Below are 20,679 nucleotides of genomic sequence, written 5' to 3' on the forward strand. Positions count from 1 at the left end.
GACAATCTCTGAGTCTGGAGGAACCACACAGTCATCCAGCTGAGCCTGGGCATTCACATTGAAGAGCCTGGTGGCCAGTTCTCCAATGCCGTTTCTCTGTCGGTACATGAACAGGCTGCAGCGGTCAGCATGGATCAGCGCACTTATCCTCTTCAGCAGTGTGAACACCACCTTTTCCATATTAACATTTTCCTGCATGTCTGTGATGATGTCATACAGGATTTGGCTCTCCTCCAACTTAGAAAGAAAAAACACAAAGGCAGAAAGATCAATTGTCAATGTATGTTGTTCAAATGCATTTCTTTTATGTTACACATGTGCATGTGTTTGTGTATGATTGTGGTGTTTCTAAAAGGCTGAATATAAATACAGATATTTAGGTAGTTATCAGTACAGTTACCTGAGAGAGTTGCTGAAAATTGTTGAAGTCCACTTGATTTTCTGGAAGTCCTGAGGCCTTTGAGATGAAGCCTGGACTCAACACCTTGCCAAAATACTCCTTGGCAAATGCAGGGTTTCCTTGGAGAAACTTTTCCACATCCTCTTTTTTCACTCCCATGCTGTTCTCCCTTGAGCTGTTTTGTCTTCTCTTGTTTCCTCAGTAATAATCCTCCAGCTTATCCAACTTTGCTACCTCCAAAGCTCTTCTCTAAATGTCCAAAAACTCATCTGCATATACCATCAATATTATACTCCTGTGAATAAAGCAGATATTAGTCCAATTACTGGGGAAACACAAATAATTGCCCCCTGGTGTGCTGAGTGGACTGAGTGAAAGAGAGCCCTAAGGAGCAGGTGGAGTCTGACAATCCCTTTGTCATCAGGGGATAGTGCTGAAGGTTAGCACTGATCTTCCTATCTAAACATGTCAGCTGATCATTTAGCAGGGTGCAGGATATTGTTAACAATGTGACTATGCCCTAGCACTTGGCATGTCTGTCTTAATACCCCAAAAAACTCAAGGAATAAATAGAGTAAAGAGATAATACAATAAAAGACAACATGGTACAAGTAGAGTAAAACTTGCTTCGCCTGTTCCTATCCCATTTCAACTAGCTGTGCACTTCCTATTGGCCAGATGGAGGAAAAATTTCCCTCCTCCTATCCCAAGCAGACAGATTGCATTAATTAAGATGGATAAAAGTTACTACCCTACATAAAAAAATTATAGAGTTTTAAATATTTGTATTCTTTGTGTCTTTAGGTCAGGTCTTTTATTCTGACATAACCAGACAGGAGCATCTAATTTAAGGCTTCATAAATACCTTGACCAAAAGGTCGGATAGATAATCTGCTTCTACTATAATACATAAGACTGTTTGTGAGTGAGCTAGTTAGTGTGTTGTACAGGGAGGTTGAATATATTATAATTTTTCTGTGATAGACAGTGACTGCTTTTTCATCTCATTGATCACACACAGCAGGCTAGTAGAGACAAAGGTGTGTCCATGATCAACAGTTGGGAAATCAAATTTAATTGAACAACTCACATAGTAGAACTCAGTAAGTTAATATTGCCACACATACACTACACTCTACATTTTATCCTGAACTTGTATAGTTTTATTACATTACTTTTTTGTATTTATTTAACACAAGAAATTAAATAATACATATATTAGTATTATCATCTTTTTTCATTTCTTCTACTTATTTAATTTATTTATTTTCCCCCAATTTACATTCTCTATATCTTCTTTTCTCACTTACGAATTCCTAGTACTAGCACTGTCCTCTGCTGTCCCCACCTTACACCTTCCAAAACCACGGAAATGTCACTGCAATAACTTTCTAAACCACAAGAGGGTGGTATAACCTGGACAATGCAGTTGGAGCAGAGTTAAGGTAAAACATTTTTGCCTACAATTCAAAACAACACGTGGGCTTACTTCAAATTTCAAATTAGCCTCTTGCAAAAACATATTTGTTCAAATTAAGCAAACAAACTCTAAAGTAAAGCGAGATGACTGATTCACTGATTAAAAAAAAGTTTGAAAACATTTGTGTATTATATTATTATATTATTATATTATTATTGCACATTTTGTATTGACTTGGTTTTGTTGGCTATTCATCTTGTAAATGTTAATAAAAAATGAGAAAAATTGAAGAATGAAGAGTGTAACATTGCATGCAAGTTTGTACCATTTTATTTTTAATAAGCTCTTTTTATAGCCTTTTGAGTTAGTTTTTATTATGAACAATATATTTAAATAACTAATTTATTTCACAAAACTATCTATATGGCCCACCTATCTCACTCTAAAATTATGACAACAGAGACTGAGTAATTTTTGCCTATCACGTTGGTCCAAACTAAGGTCCAAGGGGGGCCCAATGGATCCTTGACCTCTTGCTGAATTACTGTAGGCAAGAAGAAAGGGTTAGGCCTAGGAGGTCTAGCGTAACCTTCATGTTTTGGTATAAGACAGATGACTGATGAAAACTGATGAAAACACTCCTAACTTTATTGGAAAGCCTATCTTGAGACCCCTGTTTTTAACATAGGCTAGAAACCATACATCTTTGTCAATGAACTGGTCCACAGACTGCACTAGTAGATTATGACTATTAAATCATAACATCAACTGAGAGATAAATATAGTTGGAGATTTGCCTAACAGGAGCTCTCAGGTTTGAGGGCGGTACTATTTGTGTCTGGGATTAGAAAGCAGCACAGACAGTGGAAAAAATAGATCACCTGTTTGGCATGGCCCATGCTCTGTCCAGACTGGAGATAAATGACTATGTTTATTACAGTATAGCGAAAGAGATAAACTTATAAACTCATTAACTATAGTAATGCATATTGATTGTTTACACTTGGCAAAATAAAACAGCCCACATGCACAGAGAGAGAGAGTGTGGTTTATTAGTGACATGGTGGAAGCAATCTTGAGTGACACGAATTAATTCAGGAAGGTGTAGAGTTTGTAAATAACTATTACATCAATTAGTGATTGAAATTCACTGGTAATACTCAGTTGAGGTTTAATTACACTGTGTTTCCCTCAGGTTTCTACTTTATACTGAGACTATGGCAGCACAGCAAATAAATCATTTAATTTATGTAATTCATAAAAAGAGGGTAACAATTTGGTGTAAAAGTCTCATTTATTGCCTCCATTTAATCTTTAGTCATCTCCATTTACAGACAGTATAAACTTACTGTCACAATGTCTTTATATGATTTATGATTGCCCTGCAGTGTGTTACATCTGATTGCTCAACATTATGATTGAAAGAGAGCAGCCTATATTAACTTATTATGAGTACTATTTAAAATATATATATATATATATATATATATATATATATATATATATATATATATATATTTACTTTTTAACAAAAGCTGTTCTAAAACATGTTATGGTATGATGATGGTGATGATAATGATTATGACGACAATGATGATAATGAAGATATCATTATGTTTGTGTTCTCTCCACATAGTATGTAAAGTTTATACTATAATTTTCAAGGTTAATGTATGAATGTTTGACGTATTTTGACGTATTTTGTTCACACATTCCCTTCAGGTTCATGCCAGGGGCATTTCAGGTCAGGCTGTAAACATTGTAGCTCAGGCTTTTAATCAGAATTAGGATTTGGTTGCTTGAGAAGTGGACAAAAGAACACAAACAACAGTTTCAATAGTATTATTGCTTTCTGCTCCTGATTGAGGGGTTACTCTGCTTTGGCACCAGCGTGGCACGTGGCATGTTACCCTTAATGTTCTTATCTGGATTTTTTTCTTTTTAAAACAAGCATTCCTTCTTTTTCCACGCAAGATAGGTTTAACTTCTTAAATCTTCTTTGAGACCCATTTTTATGTCACAAATCTCATTTGGGACAGTCTGCTCACAATATTTTAGAATTTTTCCTGATCATGTTAATGTTTTGTACTATCCTCGCTACCAGTCAGTTACATAAAGAACTAATTGTTTTTATCGTAAGTCTTGGGCAGGTTTGAAAGTAGAAGCCAGATTACAGCAAGGATTTTGACCCAACAGGATTACTTTTAGATTTAAGCACCTTATTTAGTCCCAAGCAATGAAAATCAGCTTGTCTGTGCTGAGTGTATATAAAGACTCGTACACAAGACGACCAGACTGAGTCTGAACCCTTCGTCTCTGAACCAACAAGGTAAGAACTAACATGGATTTTCTTTCTAAATTATAATAGTCTGAAATAATTTTTAAAAATTTGATACTATTTGTCCATCAAATGATTCCTGTAAAATTAGCTAAGATATATTTATCGTTTTTACTTTTTAAACATTGCTCTGTTATATTTATATTCTTTCTCTGTTGGGTTTCCATAAAATAATATAATAAAATATTTTATTTTCAACAGAATGGCTTCCTCAAAGCTGCCTCTGCTGCTGGTGCTGCTGGCCTGTGTAGAGCGCAGCCTGTCTGCTTCTTGTGTTGTTGACAGCTTCAACGTCAAAGAAGATTTTGACCCAAAGAGAGTGAGTCAATAAAACAATAAAACATTACTCAAATCACTTGTTCAGCATGCTGAGTGGTTGTTTTGCCCTGTAGTATGCAGGTAAATGGTACGCTCTGCAGAAGAAAGATCCTGAGGGCCTGTTCCTTCAGGACAACATCTCTGCTGAGTACACCATCGATGATGACGGAAGCATGACTGCCTCCTCCAAAGGTCGGGTAACTCTCTTTGGGTGAGTTATAAATGTAAACATTTCTCTTTAAGGAATAAAAAATATAGTAAAGTTATTTACCTGCTTAATCTCACTGATCTCAATTATGATTTTTTTTTTTTTTGTTCTTTTTGTTTGTTTTTAATACGTGTGTCCTTTTGTTTTTCAGTTTCTGGGTTGTATGCGCTGACATGGCTGCTCAGTACTCTGTCCCTGACCCTGCTACCCCTGGCAAGATGTTCATGAACTACCAGGGACTGGCCAGCTACTTGTCCAGCGGAGGTCAATAATGATTTTTGTTTCACTGTTTTCAGAGCCCATTTCTCTTTCAATGACTAAAAAGTTTCATATCTAACAACAGGTGACAACTACTGGGTGATCGACACTGACTATGACAACTATGCCATCACCTACGCCTGCCGTACCGTGAAAGAGGATGGCTCCTGCGATGATGGATACGCCCTGGTCTTCTCCAGAAACCCTCGTGGTCTGCCTCCTGCCATCCAGCGTGTTGTCCGCCAGAAGCAGGAGGACATCTGCATGGCTGGACAGTTCCAGCCTGTGCTGCAATCGGGAGCCTGCTAAACAGTTCAAACACTAAGGGCTGTGGAGGCCTACTATCTGCAGTCTGCAGGCACAGCAGCAGTGAGACTGATAAGGGTGAATGAGACATTTTGTATGTGAGAGTAAAAACTCAATTACCTGCTTTATTTTTGGACAGCTGGGATTCCTTATGACTCTTTTTTTTTGCCATTTTACTTATTGTAATGTCAAATTTGTAAGATCAAGAAGTTGTTTCATTTTGGATCACTAAATTAAATATTTTGATAATCAAATATGTGTGCTGAAGTATAATTGGACTTTGATCCTATTTGTGATTGGTTTGGACACAAAACAGCCAAGAACCACACAATGTTTACAAGACACTAATGGGCTTACAATGTCCTGATGTGTTAAGACTTGAGCTCTTTAATACCACCTCACCTGTTAGGATTCTTAGCATGCCCCTTTCAGTTTTATAAAGCTTTAGCTTTTATATGTTTGTTTTTGTTTTGTTTTTTATTTACAATGTACAATAAAGTCAGTAAAGATTACAATATTATACAGCCTTTGCAGGGCATGATGAAAAAATAACAATTTGTAGCACTGCTGTGTGGGTGGAGTAAGCCAACAACTATGTGCATACTATGTATATAGTCAGACACATATTTGAGGGACAAGGGGCACCAGGTGAAAGCTAAAGCTGTAGTTTGTCTGTAAATATATGTAGGCCTGATGGGATCAGCTACACTCACTAAAGTGACCAAAAGTATTTAAAACTAACAAGAGTCATTTAAGTTTTTCAGACTTCAGATGTCAGACTCTAGGTTTTTAATACCTTTTAAATACATTTTTAAAATATCAGAATAAAAAATGGTGTTGCCATTAAGAAAAATCATAAAGTAGAGAGAGCTTTCGTTGTTTGGTGCAAACATAAAACCAGTAACAAAAATATAACTAGATATGCACAGTAAAATCGCATAAAGTAACAAGGAGGAAATACCATAAGATCAAAAAGAAAAACATACAATAGTAAGTGCAAAAACAGGGAGTTCAACTCAAATATTAAGCATTATTTAAGTCAATTTTGATATGTTATTGAGTGTTGAGTGTTCATGAGTCCAAAGGCAGAGGGGGAGAAAGTGTTCTTGTGACAATGTGTTAATGATACAACATTGTGTCTGTTTCAAAACAAAACATTGTGGTCAACATCTAAGTTTGTCAGATTCTCAGCATGCACTGGCAGTCCAGACTTAAGTCACATTACTTATGGAGAGGAGGCACATAATCAAATCCATTGTATTTTAATTTGCAGATTTAGGGCTCGGGGGATCTGAATTCCTTTAAAATGTCACTGTGAAATATACTAATGCCACACTCCTCCTGTGTTGTAACTGTTGTGATTGCAGTTCTGATCTGTCTTTATCTTTCATATGCTCTTGACTTGGCTTGAATTGGTACCTATTGGTGGTATTTGACAGAGGTTTGTTTTTGAAACATAACAGGACTGCGTAATCCCCTAATCTGTCTGTCTGCCCTTTGTCATTCTTATTTTTGCACTAACCACTGTCATTTGAGACTAGACACATAATACTTTGTGGTTATTGTATTGTATGAGTACCTCTTGTGATGGACAGGTAGCATTCCCTTTGTTAAATATACCATATTAAAACATTCAGAAGTTTTAACTCCTAACAGAACAGCGTGTGTGTGTTCAGGTACAAGCCATTCATTAAAGGGGCAGTAGCTCAACCATAGTTATCCAACCCCTGGTAGAAGTCTTCTGTTTACTCTCATATCCACTTCCTATGAGTATTAATGTCACCCTAGGACTGCGATTAATTAATTTTTGAAATAATTCATTATTTGAAATAATTGACCACTATTTGAATAGTCAATAATTTCATCTGCATTGTAAATGGTCTCTCCCATGCCAGGTGCTCAGGAAAGAGGCATTAGTCAAACATATTTGGTGATTTTGATGAAAAATACTATTTATATTACATTATATGCCAAGTGGTCAGAATTCTGGTAAAACTATTTAGAAAGAACAATAGAAATTAAAGCTGCAAGTGGCATCGAACGGCCCTCGCAGGCCACGCTTTGCACTCAGCCGACCCGGCACTGCCTAGAGGTAGCGCTGGCGTGCCACTTCTCTCTTTTATTGCGGCTTTTGGCTGTACTTATCACTAAACAAAGTCTACACATATTTGAAGCACTGATGCACTAAAATTGAGGCTCAATGCCAACAGTGTGTTTGGGGGACATGAGTGCTTCACGCTGCCTTTGTCATTGAGCGAAGGCCATTGACTCATCATTGGGAAAGCAATAGGTCCTATGCCCTGTAGGGGCACAGGCCTAAGTAATAATACTTTTACCAAAAACAATATATCTGTTAACATTACAATGACTGCTCTTGACATTCCCCACGTCACCGTGGGTGAATGGTGAATGACCCCCATCGACTCATGGCCCATGCACTCATCGTTGTCTCAATGTCAAACATTATTTAGGCAGTGCTCGGGGCCTAAATAATGTTTGAGTCAATTAAAATTGTCATTAGTAACGATGTTTCTCATTCTTTGTGTTGTGATTACATTATGTTACCTGTCTCAAATGAAAATAATGTATTCAGTGTACAGTGTTTTCTTGCATTTTACAAGAAAATGTAAAACTGGATAGGTTCAAACTTTCAGGCCAACAGTATGTCCTACACATGTCATACAACCTGTGTCCAATAGTAATAATATTGGACTAATACTAACTAATGTTATTAGTTCATAATTTTTATTGAGATAACTAAATATTGTCCTATATTGCTTTTTTTCTTCAGCCTCTTTAGAAGTGTTTTTGTTTTTTGAAGTTAACCTTACTATTATCCTTCCTAAGTGAATGAATAAACACATTTTAATACAGTACTAGTAAGTACTCATTATAAAGGATATAGGCAAAACTAGTATTTTTATTTGTAAATAAAGACTTTACAAGGGATATGAATTTAAGTTATTTTTATTCAAGGTACAAACACAAAACTATTAACTTTGAAAATGGCCATGTAAGGCCTATTGGTTATGACAAGTTAAAGTAAGCATACCACAGTACATCATGGTAGTAACTAATACAAGTTCCTATACATCAATAAAGCACATGTATTTTAGTAACATAACTTTGAGAGAAAAACACAAAATTACAATGTTCTTGAAACAAGTTATGAGTTTTGTCTCAAAATAATCACATCCATCCAAAAACAAGGTCAGTTGATTGATCTAATATTGCCTGTTAAACATTTTCTATTTCTTAGTTTCCTCGATTTGTTCCACCTCACTAGACTCATCCACCACTTTTCCGTTGACCATTGTTTGTGTCACAACTTTCACAATCTTCCTGGTACGAACATCAGGCTCCTCTGCAAAACAAGGAAGTTATTTAGTACATGCATTTGTGTTATGGTGCCAAATTAATTCCAAAATGTAAAAAAGTAGTTGTTCTCCAAAGCCCCAGTGTCATTTTAGAATTCATTACTGATGATGATGTTCCATTCTTTGAGACACAGTTGTTTTTAGACATTAATTATAATTGCAATTTTAATGATAGCCTAGCTTTCAGTCTGTGCAACCTGTATATTTTACAACCATAAAGCTCTTGAATAATTCACCCATTGTTTCAAAACATAACAAATAAAAGTGCACTTCTACAGTACCCTTTACAGGAAAGGTACTCACTTTTAGGAGGTGGAACTTCCTTAATCCTAACAAGAAAAAAAATAACACACTTGAAACAAATATTAACAAACTTGAATGAAATCTTACATTTTTCAATAATAAATGATTATGTTCAGACTGTACCAGTTATATTACTGGATACATTAGTGTTTTTATTTTGACTTTCGAGAAAAATGAACTGAAATGATCAAAATATACGAACAAACAAGACTAATATTTTCCCGTGTGGGCTATTTTGAAAGGACAGTCACTCACGTCTCTTCTCCTTCCAACAGGCGTCTGTAGGTGGCGATTTCCATCTCCAGGTTCTGCTTGATGCGCAGCAGTTGTTCGTAGTCAGTCTTGGTGCGCTGCATTTCCAGTCGGAGCTGAGCCAGATCGTCCTCCAGCTGGGTTAAAGTGGACTGCAGGCGCTCCATCTCAGAGGAGTACTTCTGACCCGCCTCACCCAGGTTCCCCTCAAGAGCTGCGATCTAAACAAACACCACATCAACTTTTTATTAAAGATGTCCTCATAGGCCTGTAGGCTAATGAAACCTACGGCAGGTTTATATGTTTTCAAAGTATAGTATGGTATGGTAGGACCCGTGGCAGTTTGTTGGAAAAAAAAGTTGAAAAGAAAAGTACATAATTACAGGAAGTGCCAGTGAGTTCCAAAACGGAAAACCACTACCTATGTCATCAACATGAAATGAACCACTGAGTAAACAAAATGATGGTGTTGTAATACATTTTAATTAGTGCTAATAAAACTACCAATAATAACATTTATGTAATTTAAATATGTTTTGGCCTTAATTAACATTAGGTTGCAGGTAACATCATGATGATTCTTCTTTGTTTTCCCACTGAAACCAAACCCTAAAAACCTTGATGAAATGATAATGACTATCCAAAGTATTTTTCTCTCATTAGATGTGACATCACTGGGCCTTGGCATCCAAAACAAACCATATCAGTGTGTGTATCATCCCCAGTGCAATTGAGCAACTCTATCCCACCTGTTGGGATGAGTTATCAGCGTGGGAGAGCCTGTTTACTGTCAACAAGGGATTACAAGACAGAACAGATTAAGAGTTTTCTCCCATAAATGAGAGTGACAGGACAGAAATTTGATGATGATGATGATGGCAGTCATCATTTTCATCAGGTTTGAATAACCAAGCAATTGTCTGTGCAATACATTGAAAATTCACTGTTACATTTGCAACCCTTAATTTTCTTAAACAAATTCCCACTTGGTAAATTTTCCCAACCTGAGCATTATTGTGTTAACTTAAATCACTACATGAGACTTAAACTGCTGGTAAAATAATGGTATAATAAGTGATAATTGCTGGCTACGTATTTTTCTTACCTGTTTGTGCAGGCTCTCCAGTTCCACTTCCAGAGTCTGCAGGAAGCGCTGCCTCTCGGTGAGCTCACTCTGGGCCCCTCTCAGAGCCTCATTGCTCTCCTTAACCTCATTTTGCACTGTGTCCAGCTGATGGCAACAAAACACAACACAATATGTGATTAACCTAAGGATGACTGTTACAGAAACAGAACTGACGCACTAGATGCATATGAGCTAAACTTATCATGTTGTATAATCTGACCTTCTTGCGGTACCATTGCTCAGCCTGCTCCTTGTTCTTCTTGACGATTCCCTCATACTGATTGCGCAGGTCAGACAGGATGGTGCCCAGCTCTGGTCCTCGAGCTGTGTCTACCTCCACATTTACTTCATCTCTGGCTATGCGAGACCTCATCTGTTCCATCTCCTACAAAATAAACCAGGCATTTGAAGTAAGGTTTATACTAGTTTGTAGTATTTTATGGTCAATGCATTACACTGTGATAAAAGAGACCAAGTAGAGTAGGCTAAAGCAGATGCACCTAACCCTACTGCTTTATAGTATAAATTAAGAATGGTTTGAAAGGACACTTTCCTTTCAAACCACTATTACTGTCACCCAACACCCAAAAGGTGTGATCCCAGGAGCTTATTACTTTTCAAATCTAAATTATTCAGGATGCATTTTTCACAACTTCAGGAGAATATCCCTTGAACAGAAAAATAAAACATGTGGCTGATTAGGCTAGCTTTCTGCTGAATGTGCAGAACACATGTCTTGATGAACATTTGTATAAACCCTACACCATGTGGTGGCTTGAAGGATGTGGTGATCTCTTCATTATTTAGACTGTTTCCATCAATAGTTAATGGTAGTGGGCTCAGTTTACCTCTGGCCTTCTGGCTCCCCCACATTGAGGCGGTCCATGGGTCGGGCACACTCTGTGCTTCTCTTTCACTCTCCTTTTGTGACAGATGTTATGTCATGTCTCAGTGTTATGGGATCTGGTTTATAGGCTATGCATGGTTTTCTCTTTGGTTTATAGTTAGGTTCTTAAACTACATGTATCCATATGGTTATACACACTGATGGAAACTTGTGTAGAAACTGTATACATGGGAAACACTCTGAGATCCAGTTTCTCTTCTAATCCCAAAGGTGCTGTGTTGTTTGAAAAGGAAGTCAAGCTATACATTTAGAAGCACTGACATACATTATATAGAGGGAATAGAAACAAAGTGGTACATGAGGACTGTGTATCTACTAGCATTCCCCAGAACTGTGACATGTTTAGAAACAATAGAAGATGATGGATGCGATAGGAGGTTTTGACCTTCTTTGTCAATGAAAAGAACTGAAGAGTAGACCTATAGATCAGCACATTCTTTAAATGCGAGGATGATGACAATGTAGTTTATTAAAAATTAGAAACACCTTTAGTCTACGGTAAAAATAAAAAAATATACTACAGAAAAAAAATATATAAAGTGCATCTTGCACTTGACATGTAAGGCATTGTCGCACAGAGAAAATATCTTTGGTGGATTGTACTCCCAGATGACAGCAGACTTGCACCAGCTGATTGGACAGTGCGTTCAGGTGAGGGAAACCAGTTCTCTTTTGTTTGTAGTAACTTGAAGGCCACTCCCCCTCACTACCTCACCCCCTTCCCCTAACTCTCTTCACTCTACCTGACTCTGTAAAGGACTTCTTTAGTTCTTCTAAGTGGGTCAGGCAGATATCTAGTTCGGGATAAATGTGAAAGAGGTGATTGACTGACCTCCTCGTGGTTTTTCTTGAGGAAGTAAAGCTCCTCCTTCAGGCTGTCCAGGTCTCCTCTGAGGCTGGCAATGATCTGCTCGTGGTCCGTTTTGGCCTTTTTCAGAGCCACACAGTCTCGCTCCACAGACTGGCACATCACCAGTTCAGTCTCCCACCTCAAAAGTAACAATGTACAGCAATGCAATGAGTTTATATTCACCTAGTCAGAGTAATAATTGAACTTACTTGATTCTGAAGTCATCAGCAGCCAGTTTGGCATTATCAATCTCTAACATGAGACGGGCATTTTCCAAGGTCTTCTTCCTCACCTGACAAATATTAACAGAGCCACAGGGTGACAAGAAACATTTCAACAGTGCCCTCTTTGTCTTTATATTATTAGTATAAAATGTGTCAAATGCAATCCATTATATTATGACTAAGATGTCAGACTGTCCAGTTTGGGAACAAGTTGACATAAATTGATGAATAAGGTATTTCAAAGAGATTATATTTGTTGTGGTAATTTCAGCCAAAAAATTGTCAATATAAATGATAATCATAATCATAATCCCAATAAATGTATGTTGAAAATGTGTTTTTTTTCTAGATGCATACCTCCTGTTCAACAGCATGAGCTTGAGCCATCATGGAGTCGAGGTCGTGACCTTTGGGAATGCGATCCAGCATCAGCTGTTTGATTTTACTCTCAAGATCTGCATTGGAGCGTTCCAGTGTACGCACCTGCACAGGACAAAGCAAAAAGGAGTAGTGATATGTGAATGTGAATATGTGAATGTGTAGTGAATATTTTTTTGATGTAAAGGTCTGATTCCTAATGGAAACAGATTAGTGTTTAGCACTGAAGGGTACATCTATTTAAAAGCTCAAACTGTTCTTGTTTGGTGTTAAGAAACCCTAGTCTCTAAACCTGATACACCTGTGGCCTATTTGGCTGTCTTTAAATAGTTTTACAGTGGTGAGACCTTGTCCAGGTAACTGGCCAGGCGGCTGTTCAGACTCTGCATGGCCTCCTTCTCGTTGGTGCTGTTGCCATGGAGTCCATTTAGCTGGAGGCTGATTGGACCATTTAAATCTTGGCCAATGGAGGCTGAACGGGTCAGCGGGCTGGCAGTGAAGGAGACTGAGGCTCTAGAGCGGGTGCGTCCTGTGTCCATCAGAGAGCGGCAGGAGAAGGAGGGCTGGCGGGTCACTGAGAAGTTCCTCATTGACATGCTGGAGGCCATGATGGTGCTGAAAAAGAGTGGATAAGAGGTTAGTATTTATGTACAGTTTGTGATGAGCACAACATATAGTCCCCTTTTAACATTTAAATGCCACAGGAACAGATGCTACTGCTTTGCCAGGAATGTGCCATTGTATTGTATTACACGTATCTCTCTAAGCAGGTAGTGCCAACTGGCCCAGTTATAGGTTAAATCTGTGGAGAGGCAACTCCGCTAGAATATAGGTTTTTCAAGGTATTTTCGAGCAATAAAACAACTTTAATTTAATGCATGCATAATAGGTATAAATTAAATGCCATACTGTGGAATTCCAGGCAAAACAAAACATCTCCATGAAGATAACCAAGTGCCAGACCCTCCACTAGAAAAGTTGCATAGTCCACATCTTCTAAGACTTCACCTGTACCTTACATCTTAGAAGATAATACTTTCACTACTTCCACACAGATAAAGCTTATAAGAAGATGAATATAGTGGTAGCATAACAGCTGTTAAATGTATTAGACCACTTCTGAAGCATGAGGGGATGATTGTTGAAATAGCAAATGTCATTACCAGAATATATCACTTCAAAAGCCAGACAGCTCGACCACAATGGCAATTTAAAGCTAGTGTTACATGGCTGAGGAAAAGCTCTTTTGCAGCTCTTGAATAAATGTATTTTATTCTAGCAGAAGTACAAGGAATCCCTATTAATCTGGACCCATGAATGCCCACTGAGATGAGAAAACTGGTCTTCAAACGAGTGTATAGCTGACTAGTGACAATCGAAGACAACCAAATATGTTAAAAGAGCAACATAATGTCAAACACTCAATACAATCAGGTAAACAGTTTGAGCAGTGTCCTACAACCATTCTTTCTGTGTTTATCAGTGAACCATGTCTGTCTCTTAGTGCGTGTCGCTGTGTCCCATTGGCAGATTAGTGGTCAAGAGAACCTCTCTGTCTGGATGTTACCTGATCCTCACTGCAATGTTCCCACAACACTACAAAGGACCCTACACTAGACAGGCAGTCGTTGTTTGCATGAAAGATAACACTTGGGAAATGATTGGAACATTTTTTCAATTGGATGCCAGGGATACAGGGAGTGACAGAGGCGGACGTGAGCTTGATATCTCTTTCCGTAATGCATTATCTGACTGGTAGATGTGATGACGGTAAATATGAACAAGAATATGTAAGTTCATAAGATTTAAAAAACTCTTCCATGCACCTACATTACTCCTTTATACTTTCTATCTAATACTGAACATGAAATTATTCATGGGGAATATTTGTACAGGATCGTAATAGTGACCTGTTGTTTGGGTTTGGTCTATGAAAACAAATTAATTTCACTTACCACTTTTGTCTGTTGTTGTAGGTGATGTGGGATCCAAAGGAATGCCGCAGGCTCTGTGCTGCTGATGGGACAGGTGAGGCTTTATGCAGGTGTGCAGGAGAAGGGAGGAGCCTGCTCTCAAAGAAGGAAGGTCAACTGATCACATGGTGTAGTTTCAAAGCAAACATATAAAACAATTTTTTATTTATTTATCATGTTACACTGCCATTAATATATAAAATTCCATGTACTAAACAATTTGTCCTCAAACATTTTACTTATTTATTTTCTCCAAAGATCACATTTTTGTCTCCTATCAAAATACTGATCTTAAAATTAGCTATTGTTATATTGTGTTAAACAGTAAACTAGCATATAAATACATTGTCTGCAGACACTGAAATTCTAAAACTGAAAGAATAATTTGAAGAGAAATCAGGAGTTTTAATTTAACCCTAAAAATGGCATGTTCCCTAACAATTAAAAATGCTGTCTGCTGCCCCATTTATTACAATGAAGCATTCCGTCTTATGTGTCATTTACTATAAATATCTTATCATCAGCAACAGTGCCCCATTGAGTAGCTCTCTAGATGCCTCCTGTCAGCTTTTCACTCGCCCTCCTGCAACCCGAGCCTCCTGCTACCTGTTAGACATGAAATATTTAGCAGACAAAGAAAAGTGGCTACATTAAAGGGGCTTTAAAACCCCAGTGATGTGATGTGTTGTGATGTTTAAGTGTGAAAGAACAGGGTTATTAAGGTTAGTTCTTAACACTTTTGTTGGAAATGTCATGAGTAGAAATCCTTAAAAATAATTTCTCTGTGGTTTCTGTACTTTGCTAACAGAAATAGCTTGGAGCAATTGTGTTGGAAGAAATTCTGTAAGACAAAATGCTTTGACAAGGAAAAACATAAGATAATTATTTCATGGCCTTTTCTCTTCATTTTGAGAGATAAGGTTTCCCAAATCAACAAGGCATAGGGGATGCTGTCTGTTTGCATTGTATTATCATATTCAAATGTGGTTGAGCTGAGAATGTCTGTGACTGTTGCAAATGAGTGTTTTGCATTTTACACACCACTGGCATTGTGCATAGTTTCTCCAATTTCAACTATTTTATTTGATGAAAAGACAGTTTTGCAGTTTTTGCATATAATCAGTGACATATTCCACACATCATTTTGACCTGATAGAAAAGAAAAGACAAAATTAAACTAAACTTTCTGGGAAAGAAAGCTGTATTTTGTGCATACTTTGAGCCAACGCTGGTTTCAGTGGGCTATTTTATCTGTAATGGGGCTCCCTCTAGCGGTACTCAGCGGTAAATACAACTTTGAGGACCCTACAACTTTGACCATTGATCCCAGAAGAGGGCAGCAGCAACCTGCACGCCAGTGTTTTTGTGAGTGTGCAAAGATCTACAAACGAATATTTTTCTGTGACGCTTTTAGAATATATGTTTTGAAGTTTTACGTGTTTTGAATGATAGATCAAATATATTTTAAGGGACCATTCCCAATAAGTCCATAACAACGTCTTTATAACATATCTGACTTTTTATTTTTTATTGTGTGCCGCATATTAACAAATAAATTATAATAAATGCCCACTGACTGTGATATATTTCGTTCAACAGATAAACCTGGCAGCTTTCAGTTTTTTGGTCAATGCTGTAAATTACGTAGGAGTTTCACTGTGGTGCCTTCTAATATTCCTCGTTAATTCAGGCCTATTTTCAAGTTTTTCAGAATGTTTGTTCTTATGATTGTATGCATTTTTATTTGTACCCTCTGTTGCAGTATGGGTTAATTTAGCAGTAAGCCAAGGAGGACCAACAAAATCTAAACACATATTATGTTTAAAAAATTAATTTAGTATTTTTATAACAAACTTTGTGTTTTCTTCTAATAAGAAAAATACTGTAAAAATCTAAATTGCTTATTGCTACCACTGAAACATGTCAGGTAAATAAGCAGCTTACCTTCTTACACTATTAGAGTTATTAGAAGAAAACACAAAGTTCATACAGTGTCACTAGGGCCAGCCTCTATAAACTATTACAACAAATTCAGTGTAAGTGCTGTAATCTTTTTCTGTCCCACTACAGCCTAATGCTAAAGTTGATACCAAACCCTAACTCAAATGAGTAAATACTAACTAAATTCTTGAAAGAGCTACCTTAAATGTGGTGTAGGCCTATCTGAGTTTGCTTTTCAACAACAACAACATCTGTAAAATGATCTGTACGTTATCTTTCATGTCTGTGTTTTTGTTACACTAAGCAATGTGCAGTGGCAGTTCAGGAACAGTTCTGAGTTCCATTTCTCTAAAATGTGCCATATGTATATTGAATCCTGAGATCTCTCAAAATGTAAAATAAACAGAAGAAAGTAAGAGTCTTGCGAGACGCCACAGTATCACATGAGATAGAATCAAAGAAAAGCTTCATCAGACTTCTGCTTTACTTTCACTTTCATTCAGGTTCAGTCAGGGTTTGGTCGTTACATAAATAAACAGGTGATTAGACGGGCAGGACGTCAGGATACTGCTCATGACCCCACTTGACCTTTCACGACCCCTGTCACAAGCGATCATGTGACCTGGATAGGGAGCATACACAATCAACATCAAATCTTTAAAATCAAATCTTTAACCAATAACAACAACATGCAAGTGTAAAAATACTATAATAATGTTAGCAATTTAATTTTAAATTAAAACTAATGCAAAGAAACTGCATTCTGTTTGTAATTATCCATAAAACACAATCTAAAAATGTGTTTTCTTAAAAGTATTTTAATATACAAACAATAAGCATCAATTATAAATAAATAAAAATATCCAGCACTGGACAGTTACATTTTGATGACACAGCCAAACAATAAAAAACATTTGTGTTTCTCACTAAAAATAAGTGCTTAGTGATGCTATTGTGCTTTTTGGGCTTACTTGTGACTTGACAAATCCTTCACCTCTGAACCAAACTTCCTGCTGTCGCTAGTTTTACACATTTATATTCCTTTCTTTGTAAATAGACAGTTTTTTGGCGCCAAAACTCATTGCATAAATTGCTTTCACATTTGTCCACAGAAATAAAATTGCCTGAATTTTTACATCTTTGATCTGTTTCATAATTTAGAAAAAAAAAAGTTTAGAAAATTTTGACAAATTGTGAGTTCAAAGGCCTCACACTGTGCCACATCCTCGGCGCTGTGAGCATGACTGACGCCTCTCAATAGTCAATAGTTGGTGCAGAAGTGATTGCTTCCTGCTTCAGTGGAGCGGCTGCTGTTATAGTTGGCTGGAGACAGACCCAGGCACATCTGACCACAGACACATGAGCAGAGCAGGTCGGCCTTGCGCTGTCTGTGTGTGACATTCACTCCCCTCAGTTTGCTTTGGAAATGAAGTGGTCAGAAATATTATTATAAGGAGCAGGCATGTTTTTACCTGTTATAGCCAATTCATTTTCATGTTTTATATTACTTGGAAAAAGCAACAGTGTGTCAGTTGAACTTTCTGCTTAGTTTTGCAGTACATTTGTTGTGAAGTGGTGGCTTAAATTTGTGGTTTCCAAATATTAGGTGGCCCCAAATACGGGTCATGGGGTTACATTTGGGTCATCTTTATATTCTATAGCTCAAGAATTAAAAAAAATTTCTCCTACTAAGCTCCTACTCAGATAGTTTTGTTAAGCAAAATAAATACATCTGAAATTAAGAAAAAAATATAAACTATAATGAAAGAATGCAAAAATTACTAAGAAAAGGTAAAAACAAACAGAATATTTTTTTAATACATGGATTTATCAGAATCAAATGAAAAACATAATTTGAATGAACAGAACATATTAGCAAATCGCAAAGGCTGCAATTTTTGAAGTGCTATCCACAAACAGCAAAATATCTTGTGTTATCCTGCATAAAAACTGCTAAACCTGTAGTTTGGTTCTGTACAAACATGTTCTAAAATGTGATTCTTGTATTAGTTTGTCAGTTCATATTTCAGTCTTCTTGTCAGTTCTCCTGGACACGAAATGTGAACATAAATTGCAAATCTAATCGCAATCGCAATGGTTGTCAGAAAAAATGCAATTAGATATTTTTCTCAAATCATGCAGCTCTAAAATGAATGTACTTTTTCAACATTCTATCCTCCTCATAATTACTATAATGAACAAGCTAACCAATAACAATAAATCAAACCAACCTACAAACACTGGCACTGTAGAAAATGTTCTCCTAAATTATCTGCTCATTTAATCAATCTCTCAAATATATAACATAATACAAATTAATCATTCATATTTTTGAGAAACAAACCTGTGTCTGAAACATGCTTTTCCAAATGAGCCCCTTCAAGACTGCACAGTACATAGTAGTATCTGAACAGCAATAATGTTACCTTATCTATACTAGATGTTTAATGACCAAGCTCTTTAAAACTACATGACTGCTTTCATTTCTCACGCTGCCAACATCAAAAGTTTACATCAGAGGTGGAATTGTGCACATAAATGCAGCCTCGGGCCTGATTGATGTCATTTGGGGCTCAGTCTGGTGTATGAGAGCCTGACTACAGTACCACCGCTTTCTGATGAGGCGATAGTGATCAGCAGTGGAGAAATTACACACATATATATGAACATATGTGAACGGCTGTAGAGGTCAGGCACCTGCACCGCTCTGCTTCTTAAGCCCTTTCCTTCTGGTGTTCCCGGCCCCGGTGCTGTGTCTGTTGTCTTTGTATGAGGGGAAACACGTCAGGCAGCTTGGCATGTACAGTGCGATTGCTATCACCAGGCTTGGTAATATTTAAGATATAGATCTATAAGCATAGTGAGTGGATGAAAAGTTGAAAGGGAATGTGTGTGTGTGGGGTGTGGGGGTGTGTGTGTGTGTGGGTGTGTGTGGTGTGTGTGTGTGTGTGGGGGGGGGGTGTATAGTCAACCTTGTTTTTCGGGGGGGGGGGTTTGTTGTTTTTTTTTAAGAAATCAGTCCAGGAACATGATTTATTTCAATCCTGTTCCGTAGTGTAAAAATTATGGCAAAATTCTCTGCTACTTATAATCATAGGTTTCAGCTTTCTATTTATAGGCACCAGTTTGAGTTCTTTTTATCATTCAAAAGACAGAATATTTTAAGTGTTAATGGCCATGACAACAGTGATCCTAATTTGATCAATAGAGCATTGTTTTACTGATGTTGTAGATAGAGAGAGGGTAGGGTGGCTGATTTTAAAAACATTATAGTTTAAGTACAGTGCCCTGATGAAGAGATGTTCTTATACATGAAGGACTTAGATCTCTCTTTCAACAGTTTAACAAAATGTAGTAAGCCCACATAAAAAAATAGGATTATTGCTATTCCATCTACACATAGTGTAACACAGTCCTGACAATTCCAATTCCCTCAACACAGTTGTGTTTATACAGACATTAGTGAGTAGCTGCAAACTCCCACTGGCCCAATTTGGCTTGATTTAAATATTTTGTCGCAACTTGTAACCCTTTACAATCAAAATAATGTCAAAATAATGTTGTTATCCTTACTATGCATTAATCTCATCAAAACAAAGGTACAATTTTCTTTCTATTTAACAGTATTATCTTAGCTAATAAAGTAATATTTAGGAACAAGGATTTTTGCTTCCATATATCTAAATCTGGAAATCGTTTTAGAGCATGTTTTTTTCAGTATCATTAATTAGTTGGAATAGTTACATGTTTTTTAGCTTTTTATATATATATATATATATAAAGTTCAAAATGTAATTTGAAAAGACATGGATATTGGGGAAAATCTGCTTTGAGCACCAATTTCTTGTTTGAGTGTCTGCCAGGTCCTTAATACTTGGTATGTTAAATATCAAATCCACTGGGCATTACTGGCTGGATCAGTTCTGGCAGATTACTTGGAGCCAAAATCAAAGCTTGACAAATAGTGATGAAAAAGTCCACCCTCTGGAAAGGAAGTATTTATTGTTTCCAAACTTAGTCCAGAAGTGCAAACTCTGCTTCTCCTTAAGCAGACACAGCAGACAATAATGATAGATGTGTGTTATCCACTAATGTGATCA

At 37.0% G+C, this 20,679-nt stretch overlaps 3 protein-coding genes across 3 annotated transcripts in view; 1 reads left to right on the forward strand and 2 right to left on the reverse strand.

Moving 5' to 3' along the window:
* Positions 1–709, reverse strand: part of pde6b (phosphodiesterase 6B, cGMP-specific, rod, beta) — a 5,630-nt gene extending 4,921 nt beyond the window's left edge. The window contains exons 1-2 of the mRNA XM_033976128.2: positions 401–709; positions 1–237 (exon numbers count right to left, since the gene is read on the reverse strand). The exon at positions 1–237 is cut by the window's left edge and continues 75 nt beyond it. Coding sequence (XP_033832019.1) covers positions 1–237; positions 401–559 — 396 coding nt within the window. The 5' untranslated portion in view covers positions 560–709. The remainder of the gene's footprint in view (positions 238–400) is intronic.
* Positions 710–4,092: 3,383 nt separating this feature from the next.
* On the forward strand, positions 4,093–5,398 carry rbp4l (retinol binding protein 4, like). The gene is made up of 5 exons (XM_033976175.2): positions 4,093–4,149; positions 4,360–4,477; positions 4,551–4,687; positions 4,836–4,948; positions 5,028–5,398. Exons 2-5 carry the CDS (start codon positions 4,361–4,363, stop codon positions 5,249–5,251), a joined length of 591 nt encoding a protein of 196 aa, XP_033832066.1. The 5' UTR covers positions 4,093–4,149; position 4,360; the 3' UTR covers positions 5,252–5,398.
* Positions 5,399–8,422: 3,024 nt separating this feature from the next.
* Positions 8,423–14,727, reverse strand: si:ch211-243g18.2 (uncharacterized protein LOC559906 homolog). The gene is made up of 10 exons (XM_033976195.2): positions 14,621–14,727; positions 13,013–13,280; positions 12,645–12,770; positions 12,273–12,355; positions 12,046–12,202; positions 10,527–10,691; positions 10,286–10,411; positions 9,184–9,401; positions 8,929–8,954; positions 8,423–8,612 (listed from the first exon to the last, which is right to left on the reverse strand). Exons 2-10 carry the CDS (start codon positions 13,271–13,273, stop codon positions 8,497–8,499), a joined length of 1,278 nt encoding a protein of 425 aa, XP_033832086.1. The 5' UTR covers positions 13,274–13,280; positions 14,621–14,727; the 3' UTR covers positions 8,423–8,496.
* Between the last annotated feature and the right edge of the window lie 5,952 nt (positions 14,728–20,679).

The sequence above is a fragment of the Periophthalmus magnuspinnatus genome, chromosome 12 (genome assembly GCF_009829125.3).
Source record: "Periophthalmus magnuspinnatus isolate fPerMag1 chromosome 12, fPerMag1.2.pri, whole genome shotgun sequence".
Taxonomy (NCBI): Eukaryota; Metazoa; Chordata; class Actinopteri; order Gobiiformes; family Gobiidae; genus Periophthalmus; species Periophthalmus magnuspinnatus.